Here is a 16,082-nt window from a genome sequence, read left to right on the forward strand (position 1 = left end):
GTGATAAATTAAATATGACACATTGTAGCATTGTTCAGATTTTTATTATAGTGCATGCTCTCGTCTTAAATAAATTATTTAGAATTATATTTTCTATTTAATTAAAATGAATATTTAATAAAAGAATACTTAAAAAAAAAAAAAAAATGTGGGGACGGTGTCACGGTGCAAAAGTGATGTCACCGGTGTTGCATCTTAAAACCAGTAACCCCGTCAACACCGTCTATCGTGGCAAGTCTAGAGTAGACTTGGGCTTATTCATTTGTGTGCAAGGTTGATATATTTATAACCACCTCAAGATATCGGGGGTTGCGAGTCACTGGCATTGTTATTTTGGGGGTCGCGGGCTGAAAAGTTTGTGAACCCCTGATCTAGAATACTTACAGATTTATTTTTTGTCATTACATTTATTGCATTAATGTGTTTGTGATTGCTTTTTTTTTAATCTGCTGCTTTTGCAACAAAAAAAAGACTATTGCCATATAATTTACAAGCAAAATGCTGGATATTAATCACTTTTCACAATTAATTTATCACAGTGGTAACTGTTATCTTGATTAATAATGCCATTCTACTACAATGCAGTTTCCACCGCTCATGCTGTTTCTTCAGTATGTGTGTTGTGAGCTTTATGCAAATGTTCTGTATGCATGAAATACCCGAATGACCTACAAAAATGTCAAAAGAGTGCAGTAGAAAAGTGATTGCTTTGCACACAATGCAACATGCTTAACCTTCCATTCTGGATTCAGTTATATCACCACTGATTTTTAACATGGTTTCAAATTTTTCTTTAAAATTCTGTGATGACTTTAGTTGTTAATTAAATATGCAGTGTAATAAGGTCATGTGAGAAAACAATATGCACTTCATTGTTTCCAGCACCACTGCTCTATTTAAAATGCAATAGCACTGTTCTCTTCATTGTTATATATAAATATATATATATATAAAACAATAATAATAATAATAATACATAATTCCTAGTTGGATGTTTTGCTATATTAGTATTCTATTCAGAGATTTCAGAGATATCAACTGTTTTAGACACTATATAGTTGTGGTCAGTAGTACCAATTTTATTTTTGTAAAAAAAATGAAAATTTATTTCAGCAGATGTGCATTCAACAAATCAAAAGTGACGTCTAATAATGTTATATACTATTTGTTTAAATGATTTATTTAAAATATTATAAAATGTTTTCAAAACTGATGAAGAGAAGTGCTTCATGAGCACCACATCAGCATCTAAGAGTAATTTCTGAAAGATCATGCTACGCTGATGACTGGAGTAATGATTTGGTTTTGCATCACAGAAATCTAGTAATTGATTTGGACAATATTACTTAAAAATATATAATATAACCTCTTTTTCCATCACAAATGCAGCTTGATGTGCATAAAAATGCAAAAAACTTCTGTAAGCAATTAAAAGATCAGAAAAGCCGGTCACAAGGAAGTGTCTGTGTTCACATACAGAAAACGCTGCACAATCGGAATCGAGTGACATCAAGCAGGATTGGAAACCTCCGTTTCTCAGCAATGAGGAGTTTTCGCAGCTGATGCTGGAGGTGAGTCTCTGCTTTGTTTGTGTTTCACTTAATATTTGAAAGATGTTATCATGAATAGAATATGAGTGCATTCTCATTCATGTTTAATGTCTTTTCTTTTTTCATATATCATCTTAATCTTATTTTTAGTAAGTTAGTTATGGGTTTTTATGTTTTTAAGGCACTGGATGGATTCTTCCTCGTGATGCTGACAGATGGATATATCATTTACATCTCAGAAAGCGTAACCTCTTTACTGGAGCATCTTCCTGTAAGTGAGAGAGGATTTGTGTGTGTTTAGTTGGTAGATTGTTTATAGTCTATTCAAAGATTCTTTTATGTTTTGGAGTTGTTACATTTTTATTTATATACTCGTATATAATTGTGTTTGTTTCAGTCGGACCTTATGGATCAGAACCTTCTAAACTTTCTTCCAGTGGTGGATCATGGAGAAGTGTATAAAGCCCTTTCCTCACAACCAGACATTGAAAACCTCAACTCTGATTACCTCAAGTGTGAGTGTCTAATCTCCCACAAAATATTTGTTGTGCTGTGGTGTGTTTTTTTCCTTTCTTTTTCTTTTTTTCCTTGCTGGCGATGAGTATTTATAATTTTTTTTTGATTGCCAACAAGTTTTGTTCATTTCGGTCAGTTTAGACCAGAGTTTGGTGTAATGTGTTCCACAGCAACGTGTTACTGTATTTTAATTGCGTTTTTGAGGAATGCAGTAATTTAACAAACTACATTTTAAATTGGTGGGATTTAATTACTCGTACTAAAGTCAATATAATTCCATTATTTACGTTACAAATATAGTTTGTTAGAAATATAGTTTCCAATGGAGGCGCAGGGCTTGCATATGCGTATTCAGAAAACATATCTTCCAGGTGCACCAGTTGAAAACCACGAGTCACGCAACAAGAACTGACAGATCAGCTTTTTGCTTTGTATGGAAAGGACACATTTTGGTTGAATAGCTACCTCAGACAAACACAGAACACCCACACACTGCAGCGATTTTTCATACTATGGATGTCAGTGGTTACAGGTATCCAGTTTTCTTCTTTTGAGTTTAAAAAAAAAAGACAAACAGGTTTGGAACAAGTGAATGATGAGATAATTTTAAGTTTTGGGTGAACTCTTTGTCTTTTGAATATGTCAAGCTGCTGTGATCAGCCTATTGTAATGTTCTTCAGTGAGTATTAAATTACTAAAAGAGCTGCTGTTTATTTAGTGTTTTTATAGGTATACTTTATATGTTTTAAAAGTAACTTCAAAGTAAAGTAATCAGCCATATGAGTACTTTTTTTACAATAAGTAATTAATAATGTGGGCAATGCGGTTGCGCAGTAGGTAGTGCATTTAGGCTAAATTGTCCGTAGCGTATAAGTGTGAATGAGTGGGTATGCATGTTTGCCAGAGATGGGTTGCAGCTGGAAGGGCATCCACTGCGTAAAACATATGCTGGATAAGTTGGCGGTTCATTCCGCTGTGGCGACCCCAGATTAATAAAGGGACTAAGCCGAAAAGAAAATGAATGAATAAATAATAAGTAATGTATTCGGATGATTATTTTACATATTGTTTACCTCTTGGCTAAATAAAGCTAAAGTTGCCTAGTGCATCATGTTTTATACATTATATATGAGAATGACTCTAAATTGTCAGATTAAGAAAACTTTTAAAATCTCTGCAATAATACAACTTTAAAAATTATTTTTAAAACTTCCAATGACAACCTGATGTATTGCACACTGGATGGGTGCTTTCTACATGTGAATATAATGTTATTTAACATAAAACAATGCAGATGGTGTGAAAGGAATTTCAACATTGTTTTTCCTGAAATCTGTGACCTTTTAAAGAAATTGCAAACTGCTTTAGAGGTGCAATAGCTGATTGACTGTAGAACCATTTTTTGTTGTGCTAGTTAAAAGTCTGTGGCTCAGTGGTTAGCACTGTCGCCTCACAGCAAGACGGTTGCTGGTTTGTATCCTGGCTGGGTTTCCTCTGGGTACTCCGGTTTCCCCACAGTCCAAAGACGTGCTATATAGGTGAATTGGCCGTAGTGTGTGTGGGAATGTGAGCGTGTATGGGTGTTTTCCAGTACTTGGTTGCAGCTGGAAGGGCATCTGCTGCGAAAAACATATAGCGAAATAGTTGGCAGTTCATTCTGCTGTGGTGACCCCTAATAAATAAGGAACTAAGCTGAAACAAAATGGTTGAAGTCTCTTCACGTTCCGCTAATAATGATTTAAGTAAACGATCTAAATGTATTTTTTTGTATTTTTATATTCTGAGTAAAACCACGGTCATTAGAGAATGAGCATACAAAATTCGATGTACGATGCTCTGAATAGGGGCCAAATTAAACAAGATGATTAGACAGTAAAAAGCAAGCGATTGCTCTATATTTAAATTTTCTATATAGAGAGGTTATATTTTGATTTTCACGCATTCATGTGATGCGATTTTGAAGGTCAGAGTTCACTCTGCCTGAACTTGCAATGCAGCGGCATGCGAGATTTGTCGCACAAGCTTGCGTCTCCCCAAGTGTCTTAAGATTGGTCCATGTCATGTGGTTTCAGCTTTTTTTGTCTGTGAAGTTTTAAGATGTAGTTTTTCCATTTGAATGACAAAGCAGTGGTTTACAACCTTTTTGCCTGAGACCCCCTTTTCCCCCGGAAAATATTGTAAGGCCCTCCTCCACATATAAGTTTGCAGTAAGTATGACAAAAAATGCATGTGGCTGGGTCAGGGACACTTTACTTCGTGAAAAAGGAATAAAATCATAGTTCATGTAGCTATCTTGGTATGTCCTGCTTTTCGTGTTTCCAGTATTGCTAGCGCTGTTTCCAGAAATGTTTGAAGCTTCCTCACCTGGGTCCAGTATGCTTGGGTCATTACTATTAGCTGCTGAAGGCGAATCAGTGAGACTTGGTTGTTTTTGTGACTCTTTTGGTCAGCCAGGGGATAAAATGAACTGCTAAAAAACTCTAAAAATATGAAGCAACCCTCCCCACAGAGCTCGCTGAGGCCTCTTGTGGGCCGGGACCCCCCTGTTGGGAACCGCTGACAAAGCAACTCGTTTAACCATTTCTGATAACAGGGAGCCTTTGAATAATTCCAATTAAGTAAGATCATTTTTCTTAGCTGCTTATGCCAACCATCAGGGCTTGCTGTTGGGATAACGGGAAGGTGTTCATTTATATTAGAATATCCAAAAATAGCCAAAGAATATTGTACATTATGACAACTTTTGCTTGCTACATTCCTGAAAATGTGCTAGATTTGAAACCGTTTTCAAAAAAGTGTTAAGTTTGGAATTGTTATATTATAACTATAAAGTTTTGTTGAATTACATGATTTACTATTATAAAGTTGTCAAGGGTAATCTATTCGCGGAAAGTTCATGACGTTTTCAATGCTATTATGCATATAACTTATCATTTTCTCAGATCACCTACTGCATTTTTTTAATTTTACATTGTTTGTTTCATAAGATTTCAGTCATTGCAGAATCACTGTAGGGACTACGCAACACAATTGATTGTTTTTTAATTCAGTATTATTCATTATACAGTAGGTAATGGAAATTCAGCTTTTTTTGTCATTGAAAGCCTTGGAGAAGTCAGGGAATTGACATTTGTCTTAGAGTGGGAATGAATTCTACTGTGCAAATGTTTACTATATTACAAACACACTGATCTAAATGTATATTATCATGTGCCATATCATATGTTTTCTGTTGTTTTAATCTTTATAGCCAAGAACCAGATGGAGTTTTGTTGTCACATGCTCAGAGGTTCTGTGGATCCCAAGAAACCGCCTGTATATGAATATGTTAAGTTTATCGGCAACTTTAAGTCACTTGTCAACAGTAAGTGTTTGTTTCCTGTTTGTTTCTCTCTAGATTTAGATTGATCACAGTGTATAGATTAATGGTTTCTTTAACACAAATCTCTCCTCTCTCAGTGCCTCAAAAAACCCGTAATGGCCTTGAGGGAATTCTGCAGCATTCGTTGCAGCCAGCCTTCGATGATCAACTCTGTTTTATTGCGACTGTGCGGCTTGCAAAGCCCCAATTCATCAAAGTAAGCTGAAAGTCAATCAAGAAATCGATAGCATCCATAGCAAAAGTAGATTTGCATTACATACATACTCACTCTGCATGTATTTTAAGGCATTAATGGTGTAAACAACACTGACATCGACGTGTGCTGGTATTGATTGTGTACAGGAAATGTGCATGGTGGAGGAGCCCAATGAAGAATTCACATCTCGACACAGTCTGGAGTGGAAGTTCCTTCTATTAGATCACAGGTTTGCAGACTTACAGTATAATTTCATCCATATTTTTTAACCATTATTTATATTTCTTAATTTTGTTGTTGTGTTGTGTTACAGAGCTCCACCTATCATTGGCTATATGCCGTTTGAGGTATTGGGAACATCAGGCTATGACTATTATCATGTAGATGACCTGCATTCACTGGCCAAATGCCATGAGCACTGTAAGTATAACACAAAAAATAGAGGTATACAATGGTTATTTGGTTTTATTCGATATAATAATGTATCTCTTTATTACAAAATGTATTTTTAGGCTACAGAATGCAATAAGAAAGCCCTTATCAGTTGCAGAAGCAATAAAATCAGTTGTTTTTTTTACATTTGAGAAATTAAAAAATTAAAAGGATTGTTTACCCAAAAATAAAAATGCACTCACTTTTTACTCTCAGCTGGTTCTGAACTTTTATGAGTTTCCTTTTATCTTTTACAAAAGAAGTTATTCTGAAGAAAGCTGTAAACTTGTAAACATTGACGTCCATAGTAGGAAAAAAAAAAAACATTTTTCAAAATAACTTCTTTTGCGTTTAACAGAAGAAAGAAACTCCTAAAGGTTTGGAACAAGTACAGGGTTAGTGGATAAAGACAAATTTTTCATTTTAGGGTGAACTCTCCTAGTCACCCACAAGCAAAAGTGCCAAAAATCAGCATAAGAAAATATGTTGATTTTTATTGAATAGACAAAGGGTGTCCACGGGGTCTTAAAATGTCATAAATTTCAAAAACAAAATTCAGTAATATTGTGTTGTAGATCTTAAATCATTTTAAAAATGTCTTAATTTTCCTATTTCCAAGTAAAGCTACCCAATCTGTCACTTATAATCCACCTAAAAACTTCATATATATTATTATATATTAGACCTTTTTACAGCGAATTCTCCAAGTTAAATTCTCTAATCAGGGAAAGAAAACTAAAGCAACACATCGTTTTACATGATATTTCATTAATACAAAAACTTTTTACAGAAGTAACCGGGCCATTAGAAAAGATCCTTAGTGTTTAGCTTTATAAGTCTAAAATTTAATTCATAATGGTCTTAAAAGAGTCTTAAAAAGTCTTACATTTGATTTGAAGAAACCTGCAAAAACCCTCTTAACAAAGTAGATGGAGTTTTTTTTTTTTAACACAATATTGTCCCTTTTTCTCTGTTTCACCAAAGAAAGTTGTTCCAAACAGCCACAGCAGAACATCTGTGCATTTCAGACTGAAACTGTTTTTGATTGAACCATTTGAATTGATTGAGTGATTGCTTCATGAAGAAAGTAACTTGCAGTTCTTTTATATAATATATACAGTATTTGTCATAAATAATTATCACAAATATTAAACACCTATAGCAAAGACTATCTATGAGACATAAGACTATGAGAGACATGTCTTTCGTATAGTTTTGAATGGGGAATATCGTAGCGGTCCATATGGCGAATGAAGCCCTGCCTTCTAGTACAGGTGCCAATTAGTGATTGTTATAGACTGACGAGTCTCCAGGGGAGGGGCTCGATCCAGACGTAAATTTCTGCAGATTTTGTGTGATTCAAACATTTATAACTGAAACTAAAGACACCATTGTTATTTAAATGTATTGGTGATTCCTAATATAAAATTTAGTCGTAATTTTGGCAAGCCATTTTTGAAGAATTTGATGTTTCCCCATTCAAACAGAATGCCTGAGCATACTGCTCAAGAGGCGTTTCAGAGATGGACGCTGAGTGAAATGACTTGCCTTAAAGGGACTTTGCCTATAGCCAATGTAATTCAAACATAAATAAAAACTTTCAATAGTTACCACATGCCTCATATATGTCTTTTTATCCGCTTGCAGTAATGCAGTTTGGAAAAGGGAAGTCGTGCTATTATCGCTTTTTAACCAAAGGACAACAGTGGATTTGGCTCCAGACTAACTACTACATTACATACCACCAGTGGAACTCAAGGCCAGAGTTTATTGTGTGCACACACACTGTTGTCAGGTACGCAGAGGCACACAGATGACTACCACTACCAGAAATGAGAACCACAGTGACCTTATTTTGCTTATTGGCTGTATTTTCTATGTTCAGTTATGCTGAGGTGCGAGCAGAGAGGAGGAGAGAGATGGGAATAGAGGAATCTCCTCCTGAACTCACAGCGGACAAGGTGAGATGGGAAACATCTCTGTAATAACCCATAAATGTGATTTACTGAACATGCTTTTATATAGCTTATCTATGGCAGAAGTGTTTCTCACTACAGTTGTGAATATTACTAGGTTTGGTAATCATTTTGAGTGTGTGATTCCTTGGATGAATAAAAGTTGGTGCATGTCTCATTTGGAAACATTTATTAAAACATCTTTATCATATAAAATAACCTTTAAAAGTTTGCAGTAATATTGTTTAAAAATTTGTATTATTCTGCAAGGATGCCTTAAATCGGACAGAATTGTCAGTTAAGATATTAAAACTGTGATACTTAAAACTTTTTTTTTTTTTTTCAAAGTAAATCCTGTTTTGTTTTTTTTAGCTTTTAGTCATTGACGAATACTAAAAATATGTATCAAGATTTCCACAAAAATATTAAATACACTCATCAACATTTGAAGTGAATAAACTTTTCATCAAACTTTTTACACATTCTTGACTTTTTTTTAAATTCACTTCAAATATTGGCTACTATATTTAAACATTCATAATAGTAAAATAAATTAGTTTAATATTATTGTTTATTTAAATTTAAACACAAACAAACAAGCCTTATTTTGAAACAAAATCCTGAAAAATTGTATGCTTTTCTTTACAATACTAAAGGGATAGTTCACCCAAAAATGCAATATGACTTACTCATATTACTCATATTTACTCACCCTCGAGTAGTTCCAAACCTTTGAGTTTTATTCTCTCAAACACAAAAGAAGCTATTTCAAAAAATGTTTAAAACCTGTAGCCACTGACTTTCGTAGTAGGAAAACAAATCCAAAAGGAGACAGTGGATACAGGTTTTCAATATGTTTCAAAATAACTTCCATTATGTTCAACAAGAATAAAACAGGTTTGTGTCAAATGAAAGTTGAGTAAATGCTGACAGAATTTACAGATTGGGTGAACTATTCCTTTAAAGCAACTTTGCTATTTTCAACATTGATCATGTTTTAAGCACCAAAATTAGCAAATTAAGTGATTTCTGAGCGACTGAGTGGCACTGAAAAGCTCTCTTTGAAAATGTCTATGCCTACAGAGAAATAAATGATATTTAATCAGTGTATTCAAATAGAAGACATTAATTTTAAATTGCAATAATTATCTTCACATAACTATATTACTATTTTACTGTGATTTTATTCAACTAAACATTAAAAAGTCTGTACAATTTCTCAGTTATCAGCCTTTCTTCCTTTAGAAAAATTAACTTATGACCTCAACCACAAACAGGAAAAATTCAGGAGACTTTGGGAACCTCTCCAGTTCGTTCTACATAAACTCTGAATTTTTTAATTTAAAAGATCTCTGGCTACTTCTTCTGTTCTGTTTTGACTATTTTATTTATTTTTTTATATATGATTATTTTTCTATTTTAAACGTACATTTGTAAATGTTTATTAATTTGCAGCGCTTGGGTGTGGTTTGTTTGTCTGTCAACAGTTTGTTTGTGTGTGTGTGTGTGTGTGTGTGTGTGTGTATGTAAATATGTATATATATATATATATATATATATATATATATATATATTTTTTTTTTTTTTTTTTTATAAATTACACAATATGATGAATTGATTATTTTCTGTAGATATCTGGCTCTGAAACGCAGTTAAACAACAGTCTGAAGAAGGTACTAGAGCGTTTCAGTGACAGTCGCTCGCCCTCCACCTCCTCCAGGAGCTCACACAAGTCCTCACACACCGCCATCTCTGATAACACCTGCACATGTAAGCTCTGAATGAAAAAAAAGCAAAAATCTGCTTTTCTGTTGTTTTTTTTCGATATTTTGCCTATTGTAAAACTCTTATCTGTTTATCAGCAACACCTTCAAAGCTGCATATGGATGTGAGCAGTTCCCCCCGGCCTGCCACCGTGGATATGATATCACAGCGCCGCTCCTCTGTTAGCACACAGGTGACACTTGCATCGTCATTAGCGTTTAAGACTTTTTAAAGATCTTTTTTCTTGATAATGATTGTGCTTCAGAGCGGCTGAGTAATGACAGGGATCATATTTGTTTTGATAGTCCATGAGTTCCCAGAACACCACTCAGACTGACTCTCCAGTCCAAATCAGCCAACAAACACAACATCAACAACAACAACCTCAACAACCACAGCAGGTTCAGCCTAATGCTTTGGTGAGTCTTTTATTATTGTTTTTTCATGATTGATTTGCTAAGACTTAATGGTTCTCTGTAATCATTTCATTATCATAGTAAAATTATTGTAACTATTTTATTTGATCTATTATTTGGTCCAGATTTTAAACAAAAAATAGTTAATAGTATTAAGCAAACAATGTTATTACAAATAGTCACACTTTACAATAAGGTTTCATTCGTTTATGTTGGTTAACGTATTTACTAACATGAACTAATAATGAACAGTACTTGTGCAGCTTTTCAGTATTAATCGTGGTTCAACTTTTACTAATGCATTATTTAAATCAAAATTCATGTTTGTAATCTTTAGTTAATGCTAAAACCCATTTCATGGTTTTTAAGCAAGAATCTGAACTATACTTAAATACAATTTCAAAGGCTAGTAATAAGAAAGCAGTTTAACCTTCTAAAATGTGTGCATTGTTTAATATTCTGCATTTTGATTTCCTTTTCATGTGCTCTTTAGGTTTTTTTCCTCTCCTTTTTTTACTTTTGTTAAAGACTATTTTAATGTGATGATGTCATTGGCCCAAGAACATGTCTTGCTTGTTATCAAACTCTTTCATAACTGTAACAAGGCGATTCAATCATTCATTCATTCATTTTCTTTTTGGCTCAGTCCCTTTATTAATCTTGGGTGGCCACAGCGGAATGAACCGCCAACTTATCCAGCACATGGTTTACGCAGCGGATGCCCTTCCAGCTGCAACCCATCTTTGGGAAACATGCATACACGCTCATTCACACACATACACTACAGACAATTTTTAGCCTACCCAATTCACCTGTACCGCATGTCTTTGGACTGTGGGGGAAACCAAAGCACCCGGAGGAAACCCACGCGAACGCGGGGAGAACATGTAAACTCCAAAGGCGATTCAAACTTAATGTTAAAACCGCTATCATTACATTATTTATCAATATGTGGCTCTTTTTGGATTCTAGGAAGCTTTAGACATTAAAAATGTAAAACATGAAATGCGTTGAGACTATTGTTATTGTTTACATCGCTCAAAATGGTCTATACTATTTTAGTTTAACTCTGCTTTATTGATTTGATTTGATTTGATTTATTTATTTTCGAACAAAAATATGGTACATAAAATGCCATTAACAAAAAGAAATACATTTCAACATGGTCGAAAATGGAGCGGGATGAAGCATAAGCTTATTAATGCATATTAATCAAATTAATTATTTATGCATATAAATCAGAGTTACACTGGGTGTCCGCGGGGTCTTAAGTCTTAACATTTCAAAAACTAAATTTTAGCCTTAAAAAATGCTTACACTCTCTGATATTTTGTCTTGAAGGTCTTAAATAATTGTAAACGGGTCTTAATTTTCCTATGTCCATGTAAAGCTACCCGATCAGGCCAACATTCATCCAATCACCAACATTCCAAACAAACCAACAAAACTCTATTTACCAATAAAAAAAATGATTTGCAGTAATATTTCTTAATTTCCCTGCGTATAACATAAGTTATGTTGAAAATGTGTATGCATACAACTAGTTGTTTTGACAATTTATTTAAATTTGTGGCTAAGAAATAACAAATTATAATATCATATATCAAAAAAGTCCTCTATAAGTCTTAAATGTTATTCATAATGGCCTTAAAAAGGTCTTAAAGTCCTAAATTTGATTTTGTAAAACCTGCAGAAAGATTCAGTAAGCAGAAATATTCAATATTTAGTTCATAATTTTTCCTCTCTGAATCAAACAGAACAATTCTAAATGCTTGCATCAGATGTTTTACTATTTTAAATGCAATTCATATTTCCCTTATTTAAAAAAAAAAAGTTTTATCTGTATGGATTGTACTATATATTATGTCTGTTGTATATACATTGTAAATGCTTTGTTGTTATTGCAATAAAAATGTATAAAATAATAATAATAATAAAATAGTTTAAGCACTGTGTGTTTACAACAACTAATAATGAACAACTTTATATCTGTTAACTTACAATAACAAAAATGAACAAATACTGTAATAAATGCATTGTTTGTTTGTTAATGTCGGCAAACACATTACCTAATACAACCTTAATGTAAAGTGTTACCATACAAATAATATATTAACCTTTTACAGGCAGTCACCAAAATTCTCATTGGCAAAACCATGGAGTTTTACTGGAGTCTTCTTACAAGATTTGTAAAGTTACCATACATGGTTCTTCGCCCAATAAAGAGTTAAATAATATTTATGTAAATAATACAGTAGCTTGTAGCTTTCAATCATAGACATTACATGCTGAAAGTCTTTTTTTTTACAATACAAAACTTAATTCACAAATGCGCAAGTTAAAAAACAACAACATTGTTTTAATCATTTTACATTAAAGCGTCTCAAATGATTTGAGACCTGATTAGGCATGTAATTATACATGGTATTTCAAGGTATACCACGGTTTAGAAAAGTCAGGGTTTTAAAACCGCTAATACCATTCCTGAGGTATGGGTAAGATTTTTTTTTATTAATTTTTTTTAAAAGAGTCTGACAGAGTCAAAGTAGAGGATGTTAGATTTTTTTTCTGGATGATTGAAATATCATTTTACGCCTGCACAATATTTTTTTTGCAATATGAATACGAGTTCACCAGATGAATTGAATAGCTCTATTTGGAAAGTGTTAATTTATGTAGATAGATTGGGATGATCCAATCTTTTTTTTCTGTGCAGTGCATTTGCATAAATGATAATAAATTAGAAGTTTATATAAATACAACAGCTCAAAGATAAAGTGAAATAAACAGTGCTTTATGGTTTTCTGGAGAGTCTAAGAGTATTTAGGTACAGAAATTAAACAATCAAACATAAGATTACATAGTCATCATTGTAGAAATTATTTTAAAAAATATTAATATTTAGTAATGTCTTTATCTTTTAATGTTTAATAGATAATCTAATCCTATTGCGGATACACACATTGCGAAATTGATGCTCGGACAATATATTGTGCAGTCCTCTTTCATTTCCTAATAACCATTATGTTTCTGTGTACTTTTTTTTATGTAGTTCTCAGCACAGCTGAATGCGATGCAGCACCTGAAGGAGCAGCTGGAGCAAAGAACACGCATGATAGAAGCCAACATTCAAAAGCAGCAGGAGGAGCTGAGACAGATTCATGAGCAGCTGCAGAGAGTACAGGGACCTCAGGTACACACACACACACACACACACACACACACACACACACACACACACACACACACACACACACATGCATGTTTGGCTCAATTTATGCTTCTGCATTGAGTTATCGCAGTACCTCACGGTTCATGTTAATGACACTGTTGTGAGCATTTATGTTCATGCATTCTGTCTTTGTAGCTGTGCAATCAAACTTCCTGAAACGCTAGTAGGCATTTATAATTAACAGGGGTTTCTGTGTTCCAGTGTGTCAAGTTTCTTTGCTGGTGTTTTGAGTTAGTGTGTGCAGTGCTACTGTAGCATCAGCTCAATCTCACACTTTACGGTTTTATTTCAACAATTGTACTCAGTTGTCAAAAACAGAGCGAAAAAGAAATTATTAAATTAAAACTCTTACATTTGAAATCTTGTACAATAACACTGACAAATAATGCACTTTATATCAATATTTTAAAGGGGGGTCCACTACGATGATTTTCTACATGATTTTCTATAAATAAAGCATGAGCACACATTGCTTTGCATCTTATAAACACAACCAAGTCTTAAAAAAACACTCTGGACCACTCTTTTAAAGAACTGCATTGAATATCACCAGTATTGAATTCAACAAATTTGATGAAAGTTCTCTGAATATGACTTTTAAAATGGTCAACTTATGAAAAGTTCTTGACTTTTTTAATGTAGGTGAAATGTTAAGTACAGTAAGAGACTTTCTTGAGACTACATATGCTGGGGTATGAATCACAAAGGTGCTTGATTTAAAATTAATGGCGCTTTAAAAAGTCTTTAAATCTGTTGTTGTTAAAAGTTTTGTAATGCTGTCTACATATATTAAGCGTATGCTTGAAATGGTGTCTTTCAGATGATCCTGCAGCAGCCGGCTCAGGGTGGTGGGCCTAGTGTGCAGTTGCCACAAGTTGGAGGAGCACAGAACAACATTTTAGGCATTGGGACTCAGGCTAGCGTTGTAGCGATACAGGGCCAAAATGTGACAAGTACAGCGCACAGCGGATCTGCTCCACAGCAGCAAACACTTCCACAGCAACAGACTCCTCGATCCCTGCAGCAGAATCTACAGAGCTCTTCTGTAACACAGGTGAGCTTTAGGCAGCGTTGCAGTTTTTGTCCTGGTTTTTGGTACAATTTAAATTTGATAAAGGGGTGCTTGACAAAATCAGATATTTAACTGCAGTTCTTTTGTTTTTTTTTTGTACAAAGTTAGGTCAAATTAGCTGTATTTAAAACAAATTATATATTTTTATAGTTTATTTCAGCAGGATACTGTAAATCTAACTTTTGTTCATCAAATCTTGTAAAAATATATTACATCATATTATATAATTTCATATCATATTATATACCATTTATTATATCATATTATTATATATTATATTATATATATTGTATGTTATATTAAATATATATTATTATATTATATTATATATTACATTAATTTTATATTATATGTATATACAGATTAAACTTTTTACTTGCCACCTGAAAAAAAATTAATAAATTCGTAAAATCTCTTATTAAAGTGGTTGTCTAAGTGGTACGCAGGCTTCCTTATAGTGGCACATGGAGGAATACTAAACAATGTAAGTACCTGTGGAGCAGATACTCCCTAGAGAAGCGCTTTTGTAGACCAATGCTGTTGTGTTGGCATTTCAGTTGCTACAAACTCAGGAATGTCCCCATGCTGCATCATTGGTAAAATAATTATCATTTCATTTATTCATTTTCTTGCCAGCTTAGTCCCTTTATTAATCCGGGGTCGCCACAGCGGAATGAACCGCCAACTTATCCAGCACATTTTTATGCAGCGGATGCCCTTCCAGCCGCAACCCATCTCTGGGAAATAAAATAATTATCACAAATGTGTTAAATGTGTGTTTGTAGTTGTGTAAAATGCGTGTTTTCAAAATATTAATTTATTTGTTTTGTAAAGCAGCGTGACTATCAATTAATTTGTTACTAAATCTGGAAACTAAACTAAGTAATCTGGATTTGACTCAAATGTCGTGGAACAAAGAACATAGACTCCATGCTTAAAGCTTGGAACTAGAATATAGCCTAATTAAAGTTAGTCTCAGTGTGCGGTTAACACAAACTCCATGGTCCACTTAAAATGAGATCTCAAATCACAGAATTGCGTGTGTGAATGAATAAATCACATATGAATTGGTCAAACAGTGTATTTATGTCTGTGATCACTTTCTGATACAAGCACTGTAAAGGACGCGCAATAAGCAGATCTAATTTCTATATTCAAAATACAAGTTAATGTTTAGATTTCAAAGATTTACAAAAAGGTCATATGTACATGCAGCTTATATTTCAAAATGTATCAGAAATGGTTTATATATGAATGTGATGACATATAGCCTAGCCTATATTTAAGAGGTCAATTTCCAGGTTTTGATGAATAGGCTACTATGTTAATACTTTACATTTAAGTACAGTAGTTAACTTTTTACTTTAAGAACAGTAGCCTATCATTTTTAATGAGCTTTTAAAAGCAAATTTTCAATCATTGACGTTGTGTGTAGTTTTTTTTATGCCTATAAGCACAATACTGTGTTAATATTCAAATTATTTATAATGTTTAAAGTGGCTGACAGTGTTACATACTCTTAATAATAGGAATTAATCTGACTCTTATTGGAACGGTGCACAGGTTG

At 33.5% G+C, this 16,082-nt stretch overlaps 1 protein-coding gene across 2 annotated transcripts in view; it reads left to right on the forward strand.

Annotated features, from left to right (window-relative positions):
• clockb (clock circadian regulator b) overlaps positions 1 to 16,082 on the forward strand; it is a 28,875-nt gene that overhangs the window by 6,781 nt on the left and 6,012 nt on the right. For both annotated transcript variants that reach the window (XM_005168339.6, NM_178295.2), the window contains 14 exon segments: positions 1,480 to 1,571; positions 1,732 to 1,821; positions 1,948 to 2,065; positions 5,317 to 5,430; positions 5,526 to 5,644; positions 5,791 to 5,873; positions 5,958 to 6,064; positions 7,724 to 7,871; positions 7,962 to 8,037; positions 9,663 to 9,801; positions 9,894 to 9,988; positions 10,101 to 10,214; positions 13,264 to 13,404; positions 14,264 to 14,497. In XM_005168339.6, the coding sequence (XP_005168396.2) occupies positions 1,480 to 1,571; positions 1,732 to 1,821; positions 1,948 to 2,065; positions 5,317 to 5,430; positions 5,526 to 5,644; positions 5,791 to 5,873; positions 5,958 to 6,064; positions 7,724 to 7,871; positions 7,962 to 8,037; positions 9,663 to 9,801; positions 9,894 to 9,988; positions 10,101 to 10,214; positions 13,264 to 13,404; positions 14,264 to 14,497 (1,670 nt within the window).

This window comes from Danio rerio, chromosome 1, assembly GCF_049306965.1.
Source record: "Danio rerio strain Tuebingen ecotype United States chromosome 1, GRCz12tu, whole genome shotgun sequence".
In the NCBI taxonomy this organism is placed as follows: Eukaryota; Metazoa; Chordata; class Actinopteri; order Cypriniformes; family Danionidae; genus Danio; species Danio rerio.